We start from the raw sequence: 24,075 nt of genomic DNA, 5'->3' as shown, positions 1-24,075 counted from the left end.
ATATGTAGAAGAACAAGAAGAGCCGGGTTAGCCTTCGGGACTAACAAGTGGCGGGTTCTGCTTACGTCATCAAAAAGCACTAGGGCAAGTTCCCCACCGCCGTCGACCTCGAAAGTCGACATTCAGACTGGCAATGGTAATTCTGACTTGACAATGGCGACCATAGAGGATAGGAAAGCGAAGCTTGATGAGTTGCGGGCTAAAATGGTTCGTTTACTTCATAATCTTTCTTTGAGGATACCTTACCTTGATATAACAGCGTACATCCACGAAAGCCAACCAGCAGTCACTCATTGAGGAGTCTGCTAGAGCGAAAGTAACAGTACGCGATATGGCACGTATGGAACGGCAGAAAAAGCTTGCCGAGACTCTTCGGACACAGGCGGAAGCAGAGGAACGAGGGGAAGATGTTGAGCGGTCAAAGAATTGGGAGTGGACAATAGAAGAAAATGAAAAGTGGGAGAAGAAGTTGGCGAGAAAGGCTCGGAGAGCAGACTACGAGTTTTACGGTGCGTCAGTGTTGCAGGTTATTCGAAGCAACATAACGGGCAGATGACGATCGGTTGCAGATGACGTGCATGCTGCACACCGACGGTATAAGAAGGACTTGGACTTTATCAAACCCGACATGGAAGCATACAACAAGCACAAGGAACAGGCCTTGGGCTTGGCTGTTGGGACTCTATTGGGCTCGGGCAGTTCCACGCCTTCCGGTTCATTATCGAGTGCACTAACAATGTACGACCCAAGTGGTGCCCAGGTTTGCATACTCCGACGAATGATATCCGTAAACCAATCACTCCAGCAGATGGTTCCAACAGTTGAACAACGTATGGCCGTGGACGCTTTCTACAGAGATGCCAACACACTGATCTATGCTGATAACAAGCCTTCTGAAGAGGCTATCGACCGGCTAATCAGCAAGCTCAACCGAGAGTCAGTATCTGCCTCTCCTGTGCCTTCCTTGATGGGTGTGCTGACAAATTGTTTAACAGTGTCGATAAAAAGGCCAAGTTTTCGCGCAAGAGGCACAACGAGGATGAGGGTGATATTACGTATATCAACGAGCGGAATCGTGTATTCAACAAGAAGGTCGGTATTCTTCCGTCTTGCTTTTCGTGATGCCTTTCTTATGCATTGCTTCACGCCTCAGATTGCAAGATACTACGATAAATATACTGCAGAGATTCGTGCCAGCTTCGAGCGTGGAACTGCACTGTAGCACTGTTACCTTTGAACTGTATAATTACCCTCTGCCTAATACTCTGGCTCCGAGTCGGTGCGATACTGTATACGTAAATACTTCACGCATGGATTACAAGTTCTGCGTTTCCTGAGGCCTGAATGATCGTACTGCATTACATAAGCCCGTCATGGACGCTCCGTTGTTGAAGCCGAGCTTGTCCCTGTCATCGACGACATGGCCAGTATTGGCCCCGGTCAGAATGTACTGAAATTACTGCTGCTTGGGATTGTATTCCATGTCGTATTCATAGCATCAGTATTCGACTGCTACTTCACAAGTCCGGTAGTTCATGGAATGAACCACCATGGATCACAAAGTCGCGGCGAAGCAAAGCGTCTCGTCCTGATAGTCGGCAAGTCACTTACCTCCAGTGACCCTGCTTCTTGATGGACTCATACAGACTGCAGCTGACGGTCTGCGTGCCGATCTTTTGTTCACTCCGAATGGATTCGCATTCGGCGAGTCTTCACCGACCGTGGTAGCACCCCACTTGCGCTCAATCGCAGAGAAACGCGGGGCGTTTGGCGTGTCACATACCAGAGTGCCAACGGAAAGTCGTCCAGGCCACGTTGCTATCATCGGTTTGTCTGGTTACGCGCGTGCTCTTCGTGACGAGGCTCACGTATCTCAGGTGGAATGTACGAGGATGTGTCCGCGGTGACAAAGGTTAGACAAAGTAGGCGCAGTAGACAGAAGACAGTCTAAACCTTGCTTTTCTAGGGCTGGAAGACCAATCCAGTAAGGTGCACCTCTGAAAAAGTTCTACTCACCGTTTACTCACTTTGACAAGGTGGATTTCGACTCAGTGTTTAACCAGTCCAGCCATACATTCTCGTTTGGCTCCCCTGACATCCTTCCTATGTTCTCCAAAGGCGCAAGTCTCGACAAGGTGCTGACTTGGTGTTATGACGAAGAAGCAGAGGATTTTACAAAGGGTGGGTTTCAAGATTCGGAAGTAGGTCTCGATTCAAGTGGTGTCCCTTCTTTATTTTAGATGCGACTACCCTAGACACTTGGGTACTAGATCAGCTTCGCATATTATTTCAAAATGCGTCAACGGATGCTACGTTGAACTCCCAATTACGGGGCGACAAAGTCATATTCTTTCTCCACCTTGCTTGGGTTGGACACGACCGGGCACGCATATAGGCCGTTTTCCATGGTAGGTCAGCCCGATCTGCCACGTTTTCGGGATATACAACGTCATCACAGGAATACATGCAAAACATTCAGGTCGTGGACAACATTGTTAGGTCAGGTCGAGAACCTTGTTTCTCAATTCTACGAGGACCAAGAGACGAGTTATGTTTTTACAGCTGATCACGGAATGTCTAAGATAGGGAACCATGGAGATGGTGGTAACGCTGCTCTCTCATTCTTTCTCGTTGACCTAGTAATCTGACGGCCGGGCTCAGATCCGGATAGCACCCGTACACCCTTGATTGCATGGGGTAAGGGCATTCGTGGTCCACTCTCAGACTCGACGCCCACATCGCACGATGAATATTCTAAACCATGGAATCTAGGCCACCTACTGCGACGAGACGTGTCACAAGCAGATTTAGCACCATTGATGGCGACACTCATCGGGATAGACTGGCCATCAAATTCAGTAGGCGTGTTACCTGATATTGACCCGACACGAGCTGGTTACCTCGCGCCCCTCGAAGGGGAGGAAGCACTCGCTCGGTATTCGTTGGTCAACGTGCAGGTTCTGTTGGAGCATTATCTGGTGAAACATGGTAATATAGCACTTTTTGCGCTGTGCCTGATACCTACTCATTGCCCAAAGAAATGAAAGCTGCGCATGCCATTTTCTATAAGCCCTTCGGTCTTTTGGAGGACGAGGAGCTGGGCGTGCCAGCTCGAATCCGAAAAGTTGCTGCCATCGAACGACTAATTGAGGAGGGAAAGTGGTACGATGCGCGTAGATACTCCATGGAGCTGAGCGAAACTTGTTTGCAAGGTTTGCGTTACTTGGAGACGTCAGTAAGCGGTTGTACCCAGTACGGCACGTGCTAATGCAGAAGCCAGCTACGACCGGCTATTGATCCGCGCTATCGTCGTCGTGGCATACCTCGGATGGGCGGCATACGCCTCAATCTCATTGCTACCACCCGCAGCTTCCCTTTCTGCATCCAGAAGCGGAGTTGTCAACGTCGTTACCATCGCCACACTATTAGGTTTTTGGGCCGCATTTTGGATACAGAATTCGCCTTGGACGTTTTATGTTTATGTCGCTTTTCCTTGTTACTTCTGGAGGGAATCTTGCTCTCGCGGCGTACCGGCCCTTTGCAAATGTGTATCCGAATGTTCGCCGACATACCGAAACCTATGCGTGCAGTTGATCTTGGTTATCTCTGCGCTGCAAAGCATGGTGGTATGTCACTGTTCCTTATTGCTGTCATCCTTGTCTTTAGCTCAGTGGCCTACACACAGGTTGCTTACACCCATCGTTCCATATGGAGTGCCGGTTATGTAGTAATTGGTGTTCTGTGGCCGCTGTTCACGTGGCCCTCTTCGTTGCTTTCTCAAAATTGGAAGCTTGTAGGGTTGTGGTGTGGAAGTTGTATCGTGACTGGTGTGTTTCCCCTCCTGGCGGTCGACAAGGAGGAAAGTCTACCTTCAATGTGAGTATTCTGAGCATTTCCCTGTGTGACCCAGTTAATTTCCACGTAGTTTGGCAGGTGGAGGTGTCATGCTGCTCATAGGGGCCATTCATTTATATTCTTCTGGCCAAAATGTCGTGGATAAGTCGGTGAAGATATCCCGTGCAATTCAAGTGAGTTCCTTGACTACGAGTTGGTTTGCCACTGAAGGTGTGCAGATGGGCCTGGTCGCGGCCATGATGCTAGTCACCTCTGGCTCCGTCTGCAGTTTGCAGGCCAGGGCTGGATTGCCTCGACTCAATCAGATCGCTGCCTGGCTGATTCTTGGTGCGTGGATTTCCGCTTACTGGGGTTCTTCGTTTTCATTGAGCTTGTTGCCGTAGCATCATCCTCCGTGTACCCATTCATTTCGAAAGTACGCCATCCTTCCCAGACATCCAAGATCATATCCTTTTTCCTTTCATTTGCTGCCTGCTTCGTTATTTTATCGATAAGCGTCGAAGGACTTTTCTACTCCGCCTATACCTGCAACTTGCTTCTTTGGATAGAAATCGAAGCACTCGTGCGGAACTCTGACAGCTCTAACGGGAACGGGTCTGCGGCTGATCAACAACTATCGATATCCTACCGATTCCGAGCGGATGATATCCGTATTGCGCTGTTTTTCTTGTTCTATGTTCAAGTGGCATTCTTTGGGACGGGAAAGTGGGTATTCGCAGTGTCATCTTCGTGACTCCCCTACTGATCCATCCCGCATACAGTGTTGCTTCTATTTCGTAAGTGGGCCCTCGTTTGACCCTGTTGCTGTGGCGAACTAATATGTAGATCATTCTACCTCGAGCCCGTGTATCGCCTTGTACCTATCTTTAACCCGTTCTTGATGGCAGCGCTTCTGGTTGGTTATCTGTTTGCTCCCCCTTCGAACATGCGCGCTCATAGGATCGTTTAGATATTCAAGATCGTCTGTCCATACGTTATCTTATCGGTAGCCTTCGCCACTCTCAACGCACGTCTTCACCTCCCTCCATTCTCCCTATTTCTGGTTGCCCTCACACTAACAGATGGTAAATGTTTCTGCTCTTACCATTACATTTTGCATACTCACAAACACCCAGGGATGACGATGACGTTCTTTTTGAATGTAACAGATACCGGTGTGTTCGCACTAGTATATCATACGCTGCTTGTTTCTAATTAAACACGTATAGGTTCTTGGTTAGAGATCGGCCAATCTATCAGTTTCTTCTGCATCACGTCTCTACTACTGGTTTGGTCGGCTGGAATATGTGCGGCTGGCGAGTATCTCATGGGAAATACGCTGGTAGATCGCAAGTCGACCAAGGTGAACTGAAATACTCTTAACGCAGTAGATCGTGTACACGTACTAGAAGAATATAGACCCTACATAAACTTTATGGTATGAACCTGCACGCGGTCATGTCGTGCATATGTGCGTTTCTCTTCGCGTCCACCAACCTACCGTGAACGTCAAACTTTCGAAGTGGAAAAACCGTCTAGCTTATCACCAACTGCGACTCGAGCGGAATATTACCTCGTCGTGATTAGTCTCTGTTCGTTACACATATATAGTACATAGTTGAACGTTAACGTTCATCGACATCGATGCATCTACGCCCATGCAATGTTGTGCTTACTACCGTCTGCAGTCTGTGTACTAGTAATATTATTACCGGCATGCAGATTACCTTTTCAGGTTGTTTTCCCTTGCCTCTGTTTGTTTGCTCGACGAAGGTACCCCTGTGTGCTCGCTCTAATAAGCACCTCCATCTGATTGCACGTGCCACCTAAGCCCTTATTCACGCTCTGTTTCCGCGCCGTCTCTGTGTTTGCCTTAAATAACTCTTCTGGTGAGCTTTTCCATGTGGATACAGCAATTATGCAGTCATTTGGCTGATCTGATGCACGATAGGGGGAAACTGAAGGGTTGCCATCAGCCTATAATACTGGCATTTCCTATCCAACGACACCTAGATCTTACCCCCCCTACCTCAAACTGTCACCTCCATGATGGAGCTGATGGGCCAATCTGCTCTATTGGATAAACAACGTTCGGCAGCAGCGAAGTTGCTGTTGCTTGACTCAGGAAACTTAAGTTCAGCTCAAGTGGTTGCCATGGTGGACTGCTTCTACCAAAATGTCTCTCATGCAGATGCATATTTGGTACTTGCACAGAAAGCTTCACAGGAGGTTAGGCAGGCATGGTTCCAGAGGAGGATCAAGGAAGCTATTGCCCAGGGATATGCATGTGAGCCAGTTCCTGGGCAAGTCCTGGGTACATAAACTCTGTTGTTATAGATCATACTGAACCAGTAACTCTGGTCATGTGGGGAGGGGGGTTGGGGGATAACTGGACACATTGAGGCTTTGCTCCTACAACCCTGTGTATATGAACCCATCAAATATTAAATGTTATCACAGACCATTCTCCTGCTTCTACAGACCTTTGTATCCATGTGCCACTTATATATTGACATTGCTGGTGTCTTGACCTTTTTGGCCATTAGTTATGAGTTTCTATGTGTTTGAGCCCATTACCATGCAGAAAGATTTCAGGAATAGCCTGGTCTACCCTAGACTTACAGCAACACAAAAATGTGTTCAACTGATCCATAAACCTCTAGACTACAGTGTTGTCAGAGATTGAGACCTCATCCTGTATACAAGATTTTCCTGCATAGTAGTCTGTGTTCATGAATGTGCTGCTACTTGTCCATCACTATTATATGTTTTTCGACACCCAACACAGTTCAACAGTTACACGAAGATACCCTTTTCAACTAACACTCCCTGCTAGAAGTAAAAGTCTGATCCGTTAAGAAGTAATCGCGTGCTTGCAACACATGTGTCCAGGGGAGCGCCCGGAGGACTTTGGTATTGGTTATGTTGGTTTCGGTTTTACTAATCATCGCTGGCACTTGAAAACACCTAACTTCAGCTTCACAACAGCACAATTTTTTCGAAGGATCTTCTCCTTTAGTGTATAAATACGTATAAGTCAGACTGACAAGTGGACAACTGTCTGACGAATGAGCAGCAATTGCATTAAATGTTTTCCAGTCCTTATATCACAGCTTTTCCACCACTTGAAACAAGGTTTGCGTGAATGAGGGAAGAGCTGAGGGACACACTGTCGGTGGTGACCAGTGTCATTGGGGATATGTTGCGTTCGATGTAGTTGTGCGGATCGAGATCGAGGCTCAGGAAACGTCCACAGAATAGGATCCTCGCAAAAAGGAACAAGAATACCCTTGGGAAGGAGACTGCAGACAGTGCGGATTAGCTGATACAACCTTATATCCTTCTCATCACGAGGTCTACCTGTCGGCTTCAACGATCAGACTCGGGAACAGGAGAGAATCGGAGTTGCTTATAGGTAGCCGTGTTGTCTGCGTCATTCAAGGCTGGACAAAGGACATTGGGAGCGGGTAGCACGAATGGATTCTGAGTCAGATATGTTGCAACGGACGTGATTGGTGAGCACTCGCAGACCTTATTTCGATTCAAGCCTTGTAAGCGTGAATTGTACACACCTTCCCGTGGACTTCGCAGGCGTAACCTACCTGTAAGATTACAACACACTGGTTTACTCTCAAGAGGGCAGGACTATGGTGCTATGCGTCAGGCACTTACCTTCAGAGGTTGTTTGATAAGATGTCAGTAGAAGAAAAGGTTCTAAACAGAGTACGCATAATGTGAAAGCCAGCAGTACATAAGCATCTATATGTAAGGCGGTCCAAGAGCTGCAAACGCTGTCAGGATATGTTTTTATAAAAAAGACTGAACGCGACTGACCTTGTCTAAAGATATTGAGAGTGAATTCTACCACAAGCAACAGCACTCCGCCACCTGGTGCGAGTCGAAGTACTTTGGGGGTAAATCCTTTATAGAGAGCTGCGGGACCCTCCTCTCGGAAAATTGTGACAAGCCTGCGATGTGATGATGAGCCATCGCATAAGCGGAGAGGAACTGTGACGTACGCTGGGTATGTCCAGTTGTACTTGGGAACTACACCCGGCACTTTGCTGACACTTTGAATACGGGATTTCACCACCTACAAAAATATATGCCGTTGAGGAGCATTCTAAATCAGAATGAAACATGACGAACATCGAATCTGTACATAGTAAAGTCAAGCTACGTCGCTCTATACCATTGGCATACATACGGGGTATTAAGGACGGTGCCCATGAAACCTCCGACAGATCCAGAGACAAAGTTGTTGAACAACTGGCCCTGAGGCGTCTGTAATGGTGTCCACAGATAAGTGTCCTAGCCATAGACAGGTTACAGAACAACTTACCTCTGCCTTGGGCATCATAGCACGTACTTGGTGAATACAACCAAAGTATCCGCCATTCCACCAAAAGTGTCTGTCAGAAATGTGAAATCAGACATGGCACACCTGAGTTGACGAGTAACCTACCTCCAAAATGTAGCCTCCATACCAGCATAGAGGCCTAAAACGCCCTCCTTTTTAATCACCTGCTTGACCACATCCATAGGGCCAGCAAAGGTGCTGGTCTTATCCTGTAGTCTGCGATTGGTTTAATAATATAGCTACCACACATCGAAGACTGACACTCACTTGATCTTTACTAGCTCGAATGGCACAACAACGAAGCTCTCAGTGGCCCCAGCACTGCATCCGGTAATGATGGAGAGTTGGGAGGTCATTTTGGATTCGCCAGAAAGTTTAAGGTATGTCTTCCCCCAGAAATCGTTCGAAGCGCTGATAATGGTGAATTTCTGGCACCCATTTCAAGCAGGGGACGACACAACTTACAATTTCACAGCGCGCTTAGGTGCCTCGAGGAGGAGGGGAGGTACCAAGCCTAGCGAAGATCCATTACTGCCCATACGCAAGAGAAGGGGATGTGGTACCTCGATATAATCTTCCTACACTGAGAAAATTGGGGCAGATACAGCATAAGTAACAACGATCGTCTTCCCTAGACTTACCCTTCCTCACGGACGATCGCTGTTAGCGTTCCAACCATTCCATGTTTGGATTTGCCGGTCTCAAGTTGCATACGAGTTTTCACCTAAAGCCACATATCATGACCCTGTGTCCAGTGTTTGACAAGACAAGGAACGCACAACATCTTATAGGCGTTCCACATATAGTCACGCGACTGCTCTTGAGCGGCATTGGACACCACTTACCGAGGGGGTAAAAAGTCAAGATTTCCGACACTCCAGCGATCGCTCCCGCCGCAAAGTTGGCAATGAAGGGAAGTGCTAAATAAATCGATTTCCTCGTGGTCAGGTCGAATCCTCCCCGACCGGAACCTAGTATGTACTCACGCTTCCGTTGTTCCGTCGCCATGGCTCTATTGGACAAGGCTTGAACAGGGAATAAGAGGCTAACAAATCAAAGGCCAATAATGATAGTAAGAAGGAGAGAAAAAAAAACCCTTGTGTGCGAACACACTAAGCTAATAGTGATGGCAGTTAGAGCGCGCGCTATTCGGATGGTGCTCGGCCGCCCGTGATTTTGTGTCACGCGATGTCACAACGTCACATAGGGCGTGACCTGCATCACGCTCCTCCTGGCAGGAACGAGGTTGCGCTGTTTCGCTATGCGACGATGGTATACATCGCCTCCTGGCAAGAATACCAAGAGGCCGCAGAAAATCTGTATGCAAAGTCACCTAACAAGGTAAATCCCGCTTAACCGCCGCATGGAGGCCTGCAGGCTGAATATCGCCGCGTCCAGACACGATATTGTGTGAAATGGAGGTCATCCGAGGGCAAGCTGGTGTTGAAGATCACTGATGATACGACAGTAAGTGGAGTGGATTGTTGGTGACATCGAGACGTGCATTAACGGCAGATGTTATCGGGGATATCCAGTGTATCAAATTCAAGACATACTCATCGATCTTTCTGAATCGATTTGAAACCCTAAACCTCTCCCTGATGCAAAAAATGCAGAATAGGCGTCCTGAGCCAACGCCCCCTCCTGCAACTTCAAAAGCACCACAGCATGACGGAGACGCTGGAAAGCCTCGTGCTACCTCCCCCGTACCCCCTCAGCAGGCCGGACCAGCTTCGGGCGGTATCAAGAAGAAAAAGCCGAAGAAAAAGAAGTAGTATTTTTTTTTTTCGGAGACAACTTCAATGAGAACACGATATCCCGTTCGTTCATTCTGATTTCATGATGTCCGCGCGCCATTAAATGTTGTGCATGTCCTGTCACTCTTTTCTTGTGCTATCACTCGACAAAGACTATCGGCGTGTCACGCCCGTGAGTATGGTGCATGCAGTTCGAATTAGCATCTACTTGGACGTACACTACTATTATCCCCAACCCTCCTTCGAATTCTCTTACATAAACAGGAGACTTGTGCGTACTATCTAGTATGGTATTCCCTGATCCGACATTACTCCTGTACCAGGATCTTATCCGGCGAGGATACCCCTCGCCCTTGAAGAAGCCCGTGCCATGAGCCTCTTCCACAGCATGTTGGCTTGTTTCGGAATTGCTCTCGAACGCACTGCGTCATTCTGACATACACAGCATGTCACGTGGTCCACCCCGCTGACTCGTTGGGGTGCTTTCAAACTCCGCTATCGCTTGGTATATAAGCCACTCAGAGTGGCGAGACTTTTGCAACGACTCACCGCATCTGACCACTGCAACCCTTCTGACGACCCAGCATGCAAATCTTTGTTAAGACTCTGACGGGGAAGACTATCACCCTGGAGGTGGAGTCTTCCGATACCATCGATAACGTCAAAGCCAAGATCCAGGATAAGGAGGGGTACGTACTCTCCTTTCTCAACGATGCAAAGGTTTCTAACATCCCACAGCATCCCTCCGGATCAACAGCGTCTCATCTTTGCTGGTAAACAGCTCGAAGATGGCCGCACGCTCTCAGACTACAATATCCAGAAGGAGTCCACTCCTTCACCTCGTCCTCCGTCTCCGCGGTGGTATGCAGATCTTCGTCAAAACCCTCACAGGCAAGACGATCACTCTCGAGGTTGAGTCCTCCGACACCATTGACAATGTCAAGGCGAAGATCCAAGATAAGGAGGGTATCCCTCCCGACCAACAAGCGCCTCATCTTTGCTGGGAAGCAGCTTGAGGATGGTCGCACGTTGTCGGACTACAACATCCAGAAGGAATCCACCCTTCACCTCGTGCTTCGTCTGCGCGGTGGGATGCAGATCTTCGTGAAGACGCTCACCGGGAAAACCATTACTCTCGAGGTCGAGTCTTCTGATACTATTGACAACGTTAAGGCGAAGATTCAAGACAAGGAGGGCATACCTCCTGACCAGCAGCGTTTGATCTTCGCTGGCAAGCAGTTGGAAGATGGTCGCACCCTTTCCGACTACAATATTCAGAAGGAGTCTACGCTCCACCTTGGTATGCATGATCCGTTTCTCTTTTTTTCCCGGTCGCTGACATGTTCGATGGTAGTTCTTCGTCTCCGTGGTGGCATGCAGATATTCGTGAAGACATTGACTGGCAAGACGATCACTTTGGAAGTGGAGTCTTCGGACACCATTGACAATGTGAAGGCGAAGATTCAGGACAAGGAGGGTATTCCTCCTGACCAGCAGCGCTTGATCTTTGCCGGCAAGCAGCTTGAGGATGGTCGTACCCTCTCCGACTACAATATTCAGAAGGAGAGTACTTTGCACCTTGTCCTCCGTCTGCGTGGTGGTCTCTGAGTTGTCTGGTACATTGACGTTGTACAACTCTGTATTACATTGTGTCGTTTCCCTTGCATCATGACCCCCAATATATTTTGCGAAGCCTTATGTCAAATTTAACTGATTGAACTAGAGTGAAGGGTGCCTCGCCAGTTTTTTGATACTTGTAGTAGTAAGATGGTTTGTGGATACTTGAGGGCGTTCACATTGTCCCCGCAATACCAGAGGTCCCGCATGTCAAATGACACCAAGACGGAGCATCGTTTCACCTGGTGTTCGTAGGCGCAGCCTCAGCTTGCAAACGAAGGACGCCAGAGAGGCGGTAGGTTAGGGCATACCAGTGCTAATTGCGAATAGTGAAGCTAGTGAAGAACTACAGGCCTAGGGTAGGCCAGAAGAACCTAGGTTCGACTGTCCCGATGGCCACGGTCGCGGCCGTACTTCGCCTGTTCAATGAAATGATTAGACAGTCGCGAGGACAAGCGAAGTTGGACGACCAATTCTTTGGCGGTTCTTCATCCAATGCTTAGGTGTGATTTTCTCGTTTCGCCGGTGGCCGCTTGCTTGTTGGTATGTATCTCCTACAACCGTTTCCAGGAGACGCTATCCACCCAATCAAGCTGTTCTGCGATCAAAATTCCAGGGTTCGGAAACAGCTGCAGCCGGTTAGAGAGGCTTCCTCATGAAAACGAGGTTCGTGTCTACAGCATTGGGCTAGTAAAGCGCTAGCTAGCTCAACAATCGACCATACTCATAGCAAGGACATCCTTCTTTGTTTCTCCTTGTGGCACGGCATTTTGTTTACTTCGGGAAGGAACATCTATCTTCCTTCAGATTTTTCTAATACCTATTTTCATGGAAGATGGCAAATGTCTAACTACTGGTGCATGAAATTCGAGGCACGCTGCTCAGGAACTATCTCGGCTGATTTTGACTCCATGGAGTTGTGCAGGAGACAGTAAGCATGCACGAAAAATTCGCCATAAACTAAAGGAAGCGTTTTTGCCGGACGATCGATCGATCAACACCGACTCTCTCAGGAGTTTGTCTAGTGCTTGTATTTCGCGAGGGATGAACTTGAACAAAAGGGACAAACCTTTCGATCTGCCAACGGGAGGCTACTGAAAAGAGGCCCGGATCAAAGCACCGTGCTCTTGCGATCTTACGTTGTAATGATTTGGCAATGCTATCATTACTCCGCCAGCTTCGCCCCCCCTGCATTACCCACATGCTGTAAGCACGGATCGAAACTATACGCATACGCCTGCAAACTGTACAGCCATCCCAACGATCGGCAGTTGAGAGGCTTGCACGGACATCGTGTTCCTGTCCTGTTAGCTGCGCAACACCAGTTGGCTTACAAGCAGCGCCCACATGTGTAAGTAAATCCTCACCTCATTAGTAATGCAGCTTGATATTCTGTGATGTTTGTACAGCTTTGCGGAGTGATGCGAAGCATTGCCTTCCTTTCCGGACAAGATGCCAAACGTAGGAAGCCTGAGATGACGAGCTGGTAAGGAAAATATGTCGTACTCGCGTACTGCGTCTACATACCATCCAGACAGATGCAATATCTTGGTCATTATACCCTGCCTGAAAGAGATCGTGAGCGCAACCTGCCGCGCCACTACTCTGCCAGTCCGACTACGATATAGATAGAACCTCTACGCAGTGAACCCGACTGGCTTAGTCTATAACCGTTTTTCACAGCCTCTTAATGTCACCGATAGGGGATCACGGGCAACGTGGGAAGACCATCAGTCTTCGTGACAGGCCACTATCGACTTGCCATGTCATCAACAGCCGCAATATGGTACCAACCAAATCGCGAACATGGCGGGGCTGACGTGTTATACTACTTAAGTGGGCGTAAGATGACTGCACATGTTTTTATAGACCTTCCCCACAGCCAAGGGTAATTGCACACCACCCGGGTGCACCAGTTTCCGACCGGTGGGCCAGTGACTACCAATTATAGATTTTCCCGTGCCCCGATAGGGGGTTAACTTATGAAGTGTTCCCCGACGCCGGGGATAGAAGGTAAGTGACAATGAACTTTGTTAACCCTCAAAACACAAACGGAAAACAGGAACCTGGGAAGGCTGTCGATGGCAGTTGTCAGGGGTTTTCTGACAGCGGATATCGATATTTGGGAATCTACACTGTCAATTGCTCTCCTGCCGCTGCGTAGCTGGTGCGCCTCTGCGATTTGAGTCCAGTGAAGTTACATACTTGCGCTTTCCGAAAATGTTATGCTAGGGTCGACGGCGGTTTCCACGACGTGATTCCATCGCACGGTGGACAGTCCACACCGCCGAAATCATACAAAAAAAGGTCGACTGGATTATCCTGGTAGCTGAAATCAGTCTCATAATCTAGGTGAGGGTGCTAGCACTGTCATTATCGGCGGAGGTATTGTAGCGACTTTCGCAATATCTCCATGTGCACGCGTGCGTTTGAAATGCCTCGTGGAAACAGCCATCATCATTCCAGTATGGTTCAGCGTTGGAGGGTTGATAACTAAGAATGGTTTCCCTCAAGGGGCACAGGCAACAATCGGTATCCACCTTACCGAGTAGGCTAATCAGCTACGGCTGGTTCCAACCAAACCCGGCGACTGTTGGCTGCGGTTGTCAGCGGTACTAGACAAAGGTGATCGAGTTACTTTCGAATGCTGCGCATCAACTGCAGCTTACAGTCAGTTCAGTAGTGGGCGGCGCAGCGCAGCCAGCCAAGGCTAAATTTGACCATGGTGGCAGTTCTGAGACCAATAGGCCCAGAACGTTGGCTAGACACGTTGTCTCGATTGACGGAAAGGCTCTGAGAGTATGTCGAGAATCGACGGGTATTCACATGCCAAATGGTAGCGAGTGCTAGTTGTAATTGTTAGTAGTGTGTACACGTTTCGCTTGGTACCGACGGTGCTGGACTCAGCTACCAAATCACCCACCGTTCTGATCGAAACAACTGTACCGACCTCCATGCCACCCGAGTGGCTTACGATAGGACATAAGGCTCAGACAACATACCTCATGGGAACGGTGACCCTGAATCCACCGCATGCAATACATGCACGTTTCTCAATCATCCGTCCCACCGCATTTGTGAAATGATCGGTCGATGGGTCCACCCATCAACCCCACGCTATGAAATTCTCTAAAGTGATTCACATGTGATGCATGCGTGATGACGATGTGATGCTTAAACCGATAAGTGGTGCACGACAACATGAATTATTATTACAACAAATTCTCCGCACCAAAACCAATGGCCTCGGATGGATGTAGAAGAGAAAAGTATCGTGGTCGTAACAGTGGTGAGGTAACTCAAGCGAGTAGGTATCACAATGGAGAAATCAGTACTAAGCTATGGAAAAAGGACTAGGTTGCAACCGCTGGAAAAATTGGGAGTCTCATTAGAAGCCAAGTGGCATGGAAAACTCGCAAGACGTGCAGATCCAAAAGTGCTGGCCAATCAAAAGCCCAAGCTCCCTACGTCAGTTGTCTATCGTAAGAGCGAGTTCCTTCACTACCGAGGATACCTCAGCCTTGTATTTATGACCAACTACGTCCATTAAGCGACGTCGTAACTTGGCAGTGGAGCCGTAACAATGGTGTGTGATCTTGTCAGCCCAAGTTCGCTTTCCCACTCTCTGACACCAGCTTGTCGATCGGCCAGCATACGCTGCACCATGCGGGCGTCCACCAAGGCAGGAATGTCGTTATTGTACAAACCGGTGAAAAAACCGACCTGATCACCCGTGAGCGTTGAGGGGAGCTCTCGAACCGAGCTCTCAACAACTTGGCTGCCGTATAGCTATGTCTGTCGGGTCAGGCAGCACAAGTTTTCTCTTAAGATCTTGCTCAGGAGAAGAGCTATTTACGTCTCGAGAGAGTGATATACTTGGAGAAGCCAGGGGGGACAGTATCAAGTAGATATTGGTCTCGGCCAATGGCTGGCGGCAGTTGGAAGTGAGTGGTATGGAGGTCGAAGATACATAATGTGTCGAGGAAGGACTCGTGTTCGCGTTGCATGCTGTTTGTACTTCGGGGATTGAAGGATTGTATAGAGTGTATAGATTATATGGCCGCTCTTTTCATTCAGGGATGAGGTTGACTGTATCAGAACGCCTTCTCCGTCGCAGACATGGGGTAGCAGTCACGCCGAATACTACGAGAGCGATTCCGCCAAAAACGCCACCGACAAAGGTCCGATATTAACACTGCTATGGATAAACATGAGCCTCGTTACTCCCTCGAACATATGGCAGACTGACTGCGAAGTGCCGGTGAATGTGGACGTCGCGGCGGTGGATTGGATTGCCTGACTAGCGCTGGAATCATGTGAGATACCGTCACCGACAATCAAGTGGTCATTCCTGCTTACCCTGAAGCTGTGGTAGAAGAGCCGGGGGAGTTGTGGGAACAACTATACTCGAAGTGGCATGAGGGCAGAATATAGAAGCTAGGGACAAAGTTAAATTTGAATTGCGATATCAAATACACAGGAGTGCTCACTTCCTGCGTTAACGGTGAATGGTGCGGACTCAACAGTTGCATCGGTGCTGTCACAGAGGGTGGGAGTCACGGAAGTGCCTGGTCGCAAGACATCAATGGTTATTCTGGACGTGACTGTCCACATGCGAACCAGATACAACGTTGCAAAGCCAGGCGGCGGCAATAATATACCCAGCGCTTGGGTTAGCCTCATCAGAATTTGAGTTGGCATCAATATACTATTCGGGCATCCGAATTAGGAAACGTCCAAGAATACCGCAATGGGCGGAAATTTACTACAGCATGGGGACACAAGCATGAGTTGACGCGTGACGAGTCGACTGATACCACGACGTACCAAAAAGTAAGAGGCTGGTTTCGTCGTGAGTTCGACTACGGGTAGAGATTGGAGGCACACGACGGCTACTCACCAATTTCACCACTCCACATGATGAGTGGATTCGCACTTTACCACGCCGGAACTCTTGGCAGTGCCGCGAGGACGCGACGATGTTATAGGGTCAGACAACACTTAAGGCCTGTTGATGAAGGACTGGGCCAGAGCACTGACAACGGGGAGGACAACAGCAGTGAACGTAGACTTCATCACAGTCACGACTGAAACAGGAGGACAACGGGTGCTCGGAAACTGTGTTTGAAGGGCCTTTTGGTCTGGATACCTGACTATTCGTTAAGGCTGCCATGACGGCCATGCGGCTAGCTCTGTAGCGAACATGTCCATGAGAAGAACATGAACCCTGTAACCATAGTTGGAGAATTCCTGCTTGGGATGTCGTCCTGAGTCCTCCCTCTCACCGTTCGAACGCTCGGTCGGCAAGGTCGCCCTGGCAGGCCATCCAGGTTTGCTGTTCCTGACCTGTGTTGAACGCTATGACCTACCGCAGTGGGTGAGATGGCATCTTCCACTTATGTAACTTGCTACATTGCTCGGACTCCAATGGCTGCGATATCAAGTTCACCGAGCTGTCCGAACAAATCCCTCCGACATACAACCCCGCATCGTCTTTTTGCTCTTTCGCACCCCATTATGCCACCTTCATATTGAACAAGAGCTACAGCAAGGATACGTTCGATCTCCATGAACTCAACCTGCGTAATGGCATCGAACACGGTCCGTTAGTGAAGTTACCACTACCCCGTTGATTCAAGTTAGTGTTTGATACGCCATTAAGACCGCATTCCAACCAAAACAAGCGGAAAAAACATATTCCGTACGTTGAAGAATTACTTTCCTTGGTCGTGGGCGAGAACGGGAGGTTCATGACGATCACAGACATGTCAAGGATCCTAAGCAAACGTTGTGCAGATTTCGGGGAAAACAACCCAGATTATTCACTCAGCCGTTACCACAAAGCATTCGGAAATACTAAGTGAGTAGTTGCACGTTGCATTACATCGTGTTTGGAGACCGACCCGTGATGTCAAAGTTCATCTCCTACGCTAAGGCTCTTCAGAGGTCGAACCGATGACTTGCACACGTTGCTATTGGAACGGCGCTTACCCGATGGATGGGAATCGCGCATCCGTGAACCGAACGAATTGACCATACTCGCCTTCAATCGGACGGTCCCACCAGTGGAGTGGGACGTAGATGAATCCAAGTGGGCGGCCAAGGACAAGCTGGAAGCTCCCACCGAGACTGTCGTACCGGTTTAACCCTCTTCGATGCCATGGTGTCATGTTTTTCTTACAACGTCCGATGCCTGCGCTCCTAGGGTCCTCACCGTAAACCCTTGTCCTCGTACCAAGGGTCCGTGCCGTACTTAGATATCCATTTTCTTGAGGTTAATTGCAGAGGTGGGTCCCAGTTTTCGGTTTGGGTCATTTGGCAAAATTCCAGTCAAGCTGATTACCCACCAGGGTCAAAGAAACACATGATGACACGCTGGTAGTAGGCAGCCGAACCTTTGTATTACTGTAAAACAGTGCACAGTTTTGCGGGGTTTCCTTGCTGGAGTGGTTCGAGCATGTTCGGCGCACGCTGGTTGATCTAGGACGACCGGAACGGTGAGTACGAGGCAGAGTTGAACTTGAAGAGGTCGCAACCGACGTGGCCCTGCATATTGGTATCTCCTACGACGACGATTGCCAAGAGATGCTCCTGGCTAGGGGATACCCGATCCACCCAACAGAGCTACTCTATGGTCAAACATCCGAGTTCGGTTTGATAACTTATCTACGACCGGTTTCAGAGATTTCTTGGCAATGAAGTTCGTGTGTACGGCGTCGGGCTTTGCTCCCGACGATATCATGTCGTTCGAAGGGCTGGATGCGGCCATAGTTGTGTTACCGCGGGTTTTGTTTCTCCTCACTAGGAACAGCTATCACTTTCTCCGACTTCTTTTTCTAAACTCACTTTCATGGAAGATGGCGAACGCTTTTTCTGAGATAGCTCCGTGCATCAGGTACGAGACATCGCTCCTCGAGATCTGCCTTGGCTGGCTTCTGACCCACGGAAAACTTGTGTGGAATCCAGGCCTTGCGTTGTATGAATCTAGACCTTCCACTGGCAGGCCCAACGATCAGCAATGACTCTCTCAGGGGTTTCGTCCATTTTATTTGCAAAGTAGTACGAACGCTAGTGAGGCCGGATCAAACTACTGCATGTAGCTCTTTCGGTCTCCGTTGGTATTTGGCAATGGCTATTTACTTGGCCAGCTGCGCCCACGCTGAATACGCCTCGTTACCATGCCGCAAGCACGAATTGCACACGACGGGCTTGTACGTCGGACACTAATGATCCGTGTTCCTATCCTGTTAGGGGCGCAACACAAGTTGACTACCACCATAAGTAGCTCGCGCCGGCGTCCACGTATGTAAATAAATACTTCCGTTCATTTGTGAAGCAGCTTGACATTCCGCAACTTTGTACTGCCTTAGTACGTCATCATGCATATATTCCGTACCTGTCGGACATGTAGCAAGGCCGATATGATGAACGGGCAAGGAAAATATGTCCTACTCATGTACTGTCCCCATATACTGTCCAGCATGACGAGACAGGAGCATTATCTTGGACATTATACCCGGCTTGGAAGAGGTCGTGAGCACCACCTGCCCAACGACCTCGATAGAGACACAAAATCTGCAGTAGTGAGACTATTACTGTTTTTCACAGCCCATTAATGTAACCGGTAGGGGTTCACGGGCAACGTGGGAAGGCCATCAGTCTTCGTGACAGCCACTGTCGACTTACCCATAGCATTTAAAAACCGCAATGGGGGTACCAACCGAATCCTGAACATAGACAGCTTATCGTATTACAGGCGGATCCAGTGCGCAGGTAGATGACTGCACATGATTTTATACATACCTTCCCTACAGTCAAGCGTAATCGCACACCGCAAGGTAGTTTACGCTAGTACCCATCCAAGGCTGTAGCAGGCTCGCGGGTAGGGACTGCCGATTTAGATTTTCCTGTGTGCAGAAATGGACTTGATTTATGAAGTGTCCCCGATGTCGGGGATAGAAGGCAAGTGATGGTGAACCTTGGTGACATGCAGACGGAAAGTTAGTACATACCAGGGAAGGCTGTCAGTGACAGGGGCCAGGGGTATGTTGCCATATAGAGCACCTAATTGCGCTCGTCAAAAATGTTATGACTAGGGTCGACGGCGGTTTCCACAACGTTGTGAATGCTTTCTGATTTCATCGCACGGCAATGGTAGAACAGTTCACGCTGTCAAAATCACGAAAAAGGTTGACTGGCTCCCCCTGGTAGGTGCAAACAGTCTCACGTTCTAGGCAAGGGTGCTAGCGTTGTCGTTATCGGCGGAGATATCTTCGTGTGCGTGTGTGCGTTTGAATGCCTCGCGGAAACGACTACGTATCATGGTTCCAGTAAGGTCCGCCTTGGATGCTTGATAACTGAGGATGGTCTTCCACAAGGGGCAGAAGCAACAGTAGTAGCGGTATTCACCTTACCGAGCGGCCAGGAAGCTGCGGTTGGTTCTCAGGCAAACTGTTGGCTGCAGTCGTCAGCTGTACTCGACAAAGGCGATTGAATGTACCGCGAAATGTTTGCCTCGCCATTAGATGATAGGTCGCCAGTGCCGTGCTGTACGGATCCTCAAACTCACAAGAGATGAGATTGTAAGTTCCGAACTAGACATGTATACCTAGCTAGTTGTCGGGTAACGGATGCAATGCATACCGAATGCTGCGCATCAGACCATCAGCTGCAGCCTTCAGCCAGCGACGAAGTCGGCAATAGACGGCATAGCGAGCCAACTTGGTCAAGGGCCGGGCTAAATATGACGATGGTGGCAGTTCTGAGACCATTAGTCTCCTCGTCAAGATGTGGGCTGAGCACGTTGTCTCGATTCACGGAAGGCTCTTTGAGTCTTTCGACGGGCATTTGCCTGCCAAATCGTGGGTGTAAGACGTGGTCATGCAACGTTCCAATCGAAACAGCTATACCATCAAAACATTCACCCACCCCCGTGCTAATCCGAGCAGCTACACTATCTTAGACTGCGATCCATGATCGAGACGGGCACGGAAACAGTACTTGGAGTGAACTAGTACCCCTAATAAAGTTTTGCTGTATCTGGCAAAAGAGGTGTTAGTTGAACTCACTCATTAGTAGACGATCCCACGCAAGCCTCGTTGACCAATTGGCCGCAACGCAGACTCGAAGTTAGACTTGGGTTAGTCCTTCCCGATCCCCACACTAGTCAAATAGCTGTGCATCGTGTGTGTGCTGCACATCCGATTTAGGGCGACCTGCTCACGGTCTAGACCCTGTCCACTGCAGGAGGCGAGTTACAGTTGATGCCATTCGACCCACGTTGACGATTGTCCAGTTCGTGGCGTAGATTGACAATAACTCGGTGCAAATGGCCTTGCGGCGATATACCACAATCGTAGACGGCACTATCCCTATTTCAGCCCTTCTCTACAACGACGAGGAGCTTCTTGCTAGCCAAGACAACGTAGGGATCTACGATGGGTACGTGTTTCCATCAATATCACGTTCGAAACGGACGTTTCATAGTCGTCCTCCAATGCGGGTGACCTCATGTGTCTTTGCTTGAACATTCACATCCATCATCTCCACTTCCCATGTCAGTCAGCAGAAAGCTATAGATCACCAATCGGGCGCCATCCACGTAACGACACATCGAATTTTCTTCATAAATACACGGAGTCCAGCTACCCAATCCTTTACTATGGATTTGTCGCACGTAATACGAACGGACCATTATGCTGGTCTATTCAAATCATCACCCAAAGTGACCCTATTCCTCGATGCCAACTCCGTATCCAATTCTGGAGATGAGAACCATGTAGATGCGAGATTTGAGAGCTGGGAATGCGAGGTTTGTAGCTACCGCAACCCTCCAGGGCTCAGTCCAGCTGCGGCACAGGTCTGCGGTCTGTGCGGTGTTCCACGAAACGCGGTTCCAGCACTGACTTCTCAAACCCCGTCTGAGGCTCCAACACCTTTGATATCATTTCCTACCTCGTCTACATCACTTCCTGGTACACCATCGAGATCAGGCAGCCCACCTCATGGGAACGGCGATCCTGACTCCATCGCATGCAGTGCATGCACGTTCCTCAATCATCCGTCTCTCCGCATTTGTGAAATGTGCTTCACAACGTTACCCACAGTCTCCCAACGTTTTGAATACAATAAGACGAAGTCTGCACCTCCATCAAGACCGGTGTCTCCCGTGTCAACAGCAGCAGATCCGGCCAACCTGCTCATCAAGCTCAGTTTCAGGAAGGGCGGTGACAAAGCTTTGTACAACATTCTGAAACGCGCACTGAAAGCACGCGTATGGGAGGTTAGCCGATGCCGACATGAATGTGAGCTTTTCCACTGATTGTAGTCGAATTTGTCAGGGAAGACAGATCGGAAAGGTCTTGAGGAACGGTCAATCCAATATGGGTGCGGTGTCTCCGGCAGGTTCCTCTACCCCTGCCTTCCTTCGAACCGGTATCGGTAAGGTTCTTTCATATGAGTGGACCTAACAGGATCCGAGAATTCCTTCCAGGCGGGATTATAGAGAATGTCAATGCATCCGTGAAAAACACAGAGACGGAACTTTCCGATGCATTCCAAGACCTAGAAGCGTTAATGGTGAAGGCAAGGGACCTCGTGCAGCTAGCTGCCGAGTTAAACGAGAAGCTCAACGCGTCCTCTACCGTTGCAAGCACATCCCGTTCAGCTTCCCCCCTACCGCCGTTCGTTGTACCTTCAGTGGCATCCCAATCAGTGCCCAATTCAATTTTTGCTGTCACATCACTGGTGCCATCTGCAGAACCGGAGGAAGCGAGGTTTATACGGTCCTCTTTGTCACAGCTCGGTCTACAAATGACAAATGCACCTGTAACGCCAGACATGATCCGAGATGAAAGAAGATGGATAGAAGAGTTGGCACGTGAACTGGCAGGAGTGCTCCAAGGCACATCTGACGATGTATTGGGACAGAAACCAAGTGGCATCATGCGACAACGAGGAATAGTTGGCCTTGATGAGGTATGGGGTGGTTGGAATCGTGCACGGGGTGTTGGTACGTCCCTATTTGCCAAGAATGGGAAAACATCTGACCGAATTTTGTCTGATTTGCCTCGTGCAGCACTAATCCCACCTTCCACGTTCTTGCAGACTATTCAGTTTCTTCCTGACTGTACTTCTCCCCCAATCTACAACAGAACGTTCAAATCCGGCTTTCGGGTGTTGCATACGCCACCTTTCACTCATGCCTCATTTACAGCACGCCTTCTAGGTTACTTGATGTTATCCGAAGTCCTAACAACTAGCCAGATAGCACAGGAAGAGAACATTACACTCTCCCTTGCCGCGGAGATGATAGAAGTTGTGGAAGTGGATGGGGTGGTGTGTAGGGACGATGAGCGGTCGGCAATCAGAGGTGGTGGTGGTGGAAGTGATTCAGAGCTTCGATGGTCACTAAACACGTTCGCGGAGTACGTATGGGATGGACAGACATTTGACTGACACTCCGATGATAAAAGTGTGGTATTATTTTTTGATCATCTGTGTTATCAAATGGTCGGTAGGTTTCAAGGCCAAGTGAGAGCAACCACCCCCCATGTGAGTTCATACCCTGCTATCAGTACTTCCAAATAAGGCTATGGAATCACATCCAGAAAAGGCTTCTCCTTTCGGAACATCTTTGGCAAGTTACAACAACAAACAAAGACTTCACCTTATTTTGTCTCGAGCATTGTAATTGTGGAATTCGTTTATAATATTTGAAAACTGGCGCACCGCGTGGCTGAACCGGCTACCCCAGTTTACCGTGTCACCGGTGTAAGGCCTTGGTCGGTGCTAATGTTCCGGTCGTACTCGCTGAACGTTACGACGGACATACCCTTGCTGTTGTCATGTATATAGCCTGGCAGGATCCGGTCACATCGCTTCCTGCACGAGGGAAGACCTCATATGTGAAATTCTGGCATCTGCTTGTGTACAACGTTCCCAATAAGATTAGCGCCCGTTTTCTGGAAAACTGATTTCTTATGGGATCGTATCGAATCGCAAGTCCACCATTGGTATCCTGATGAACTTTCGTAAGGTGAGTCGTACAGAGCCATGGTAACCTCATGACTTGCCGTCAGAGGGGTAGGATTTGTCACTGCTAAGTTCCATGTAAGATCAGGTTGGTCAGTGTTAGCGGTAGTCCGGTCCGGTTTGCCTACAGCATTATATACATGAATTTAATGATTCATGCAGGCCAAGATAACGATCGTTCGGCGGCTGGCATTTACCGCTTTATGCGATTTCGGGCCTTCCTTCGCAGGCTTCCTATCTGGTTTCGGTGACTTGCAAGTTGAACGATGACGAGTGATGTTGAATGATACATGAGGATGAGTTCTCCGTGTACGCATACCTCTGGACTATGCATACTGTGCCAGGGCCATCAGCGCCTATTGATCAGGTTCAGCGAACGGAAATGGCCGTTCGAGTCGATCAAAAAAACATTATTGCGTATGGCCATGTTTTTCCGCTGGTGCAATGACGCCCATCGTGAAAATCAGTGTGGGA

At 49.0% G+C, this 24,075-nt stretch overlaps 7 protein-coding genes across 7 annotated transcripts; 5 read left to right on the top strand and 2 right to left on the bottom strand.

Moving 5' to 3' along the window:
- Positions 1–54: 54 nt before the first annotated feature.
- On the top strand, positions 55–1,225 carry F5J12DRAFT_841033 (SYF2 splicing factor-domain-containing protein; the record flags this gene model as incomplete). The annotated part of the gene is made up of 6 exons (XM_051746120.1): positions 55–207; positions 260–509; positions 570–760; positions 809–936; positions 996–1,107; positions 1,160–1,225. The coding sequence occupies exons 1-6, from the start codon at positions 154–156 to the stop codon at positions 1,220–1,222; spliced, it is 798 nt and encodes a 265-aa protein (XP_051598628.1). The 5' UTR covers positions 55–153.
- A 185-nt stretch (positions 1,226–1,410) lies between these two features.
- Positions 1,411–5,308, top strand: F5J12DRAFT_841030 (Phosphatidylinositolglycan class N-domain-containing protein). Its single transcript, XM_051746119.1, has 19 exons — positions 1,411–1,598; positions 1,654–1,827; positions 1,878–1,912; positions 1,967–1,984; positions 2,037–2,181; positions 2,241–2,368; positions 2,459–2,482; positions 2,505–2,604; positions 2,662–2,988; positions 3,039–3,231; positions 3,281–3,626; positions 3,686–3,876; positions 3,926–4,028; positions 4,074–4,182; positions 4,239–4,560; positions 4,681–4,750; positions 4,805–4,919; positions 4,971–5,009; positions 5,064–5,308. Exons 1-19 carry the CDS (start codon positions 1,421–1,423, stop codon positions 5,204–5,206), a joined length of 2,760 nt encoding a protein of 919 aa, XP_051598627.1. The 5' UTR covers positions 1,411–1,420; the 3' UTR covers positions 5,207–5,308.
- Positions 5,309–7,558: 2,250 nt separating this feature from the next.
- Positions 7,559–9,368, bottom strand: F5J12DRAFT_214912 (mitochondrial carrier). Its single transcript, XM_051738449.1, has 14 exons — positions 9,181–9,368; positions 9,040–9,114; positions 8,974–8,978; positions 8,836–8,918; positions 8,758–8,777; positions 8,660–8,708; positions 8,462–8,605; positions 8,300–8,410; positions 8,177–8,246; positions 8,042–8,118; positions 7,984–7,990; positions 7,854–7,927; positions 7,669–7,802; positions 7,559–7,616 (listed from the first exon to the last, which is right to left on the bottom strand). Exons 1-14 carry the CDS (start codon positions 9,200–9,202, stop codon positions 7,594–7,596), a joined length of 894 nt encoding a protein of 297 aa, XP_051598626.1. The 5' UTR covers positions 9,203–9,368; the 3' UTR covers positions 7,559–7,593.
- Positions 9,369–9,382: 14 nt separating this feature from the next.
- Positions 9,383–11,559, top strand: F5J12DRAFT_894186 (ubiquitin-related domain-containing protein; the record flags this gene model as incomplete). The annotated part of the gene is made up of 7 exons (XM_051747718.1): positions 9,383–9,535; positions 9,593–9,661; positions 9,730–9,968; positions 10,536–10,640; positions 10,690–10,812; positions 10,896–11,251; positions 11,306–11,559. 7 exons carry the CDS (start codon positions 9,383–9,385, stop codon positions 11,557–11,559), a joined length of 1,299 nt encoding a protein of 432 aa, XP_051598625.1.
- Positions 11,560–15,390: 3,831 nt separating this feature from the next.
- F5J12DRAFT_215054 (uncharacterized protein) lies at positions 15,391–16,409 on the bottom strand. The gene is made up of 5 exons (XM_051738450.1): positions 16,396–16,409; positions 16,059–16,333; positions 15,928–16,005; positions 15,818–15,874; positions 15,391–15,766 (listed from the first exon to the last, which is right to left on the bottom strand). Exons 2-5 carry the CDS (start codon positions 16,267–16,269, stop codon positions 15,663–15,665), a joined length of 450 nt encoding a protein of 149 aa, XP_051598624.1. The 5' UTR covers positions 16,270–16,333; positions 16,396–16,409; the 3' UTR covers positions 15,391–15,662.
- A 585-nt stretch (positions 16,410–16,994) lies between these two features.
- F5J12DRAFT_722956 (uncharacterized protein) lies at positions 16,995–17,714 on the top strand (the record flags this gene model as incomplete). Its single annotated transcript, XM_051741415.1, has 3 exons — positions 16,995–17,169; positions 17,212–17,428; positions 17,486–17,714. Coding segments are annotated over 3 exons (621 nt in total), but the record flags the coding sequence as incomplete, so codon positions are not given.
- A 2,910-nt stretch (positions 17,715–20,624) lies between these two features.
- On the top strand, positions 20,625–23,080 carry F5J12DRAFT_770568 (EAP30/Vps36 family-domain-containing protein). Its single transcript, XM_051742242.1, has 5 exons — positions 20,625–21,009; positions 21,130–21,850; positions 21,909–22,008; positions 22,061–22,579; positions 22,646–23,080. Exons 1-5 carry the CDS (start codon positions 20,897–20,899, stop codon positions 23,023–23,025), a joined length of 1,833 nt encoding a protein of 610 aa, XP_051598622.1. The 5' UTR covers positions 20,625–20,896; the 3' UTR covers positions 23,026–23,080.
- Positions 23,081–24,075: the final 995 nt, after the last annotated feature.

The sequence above is a fragment of the Pisolithus orientalis genome (genome assembly GCF_024613125.1).
Source record: "Pisolithus orientalis strain OTSU chromosome Unknown F5J12scaffold_21, whole genome shotgun sequence".
Taxonomy (NCBI): Eukaryota; Fungi; Basidiomycota; class Agaricomycetes; order Boletales; family Pisolithaceae; genus Pisolithus; species Pisolithus orientalis.
The sequence above is the reverse complement of the archived record's forward strand: the minus strand, read 5'-3'. Positions and strand labels throughout refer to the sequence as shown.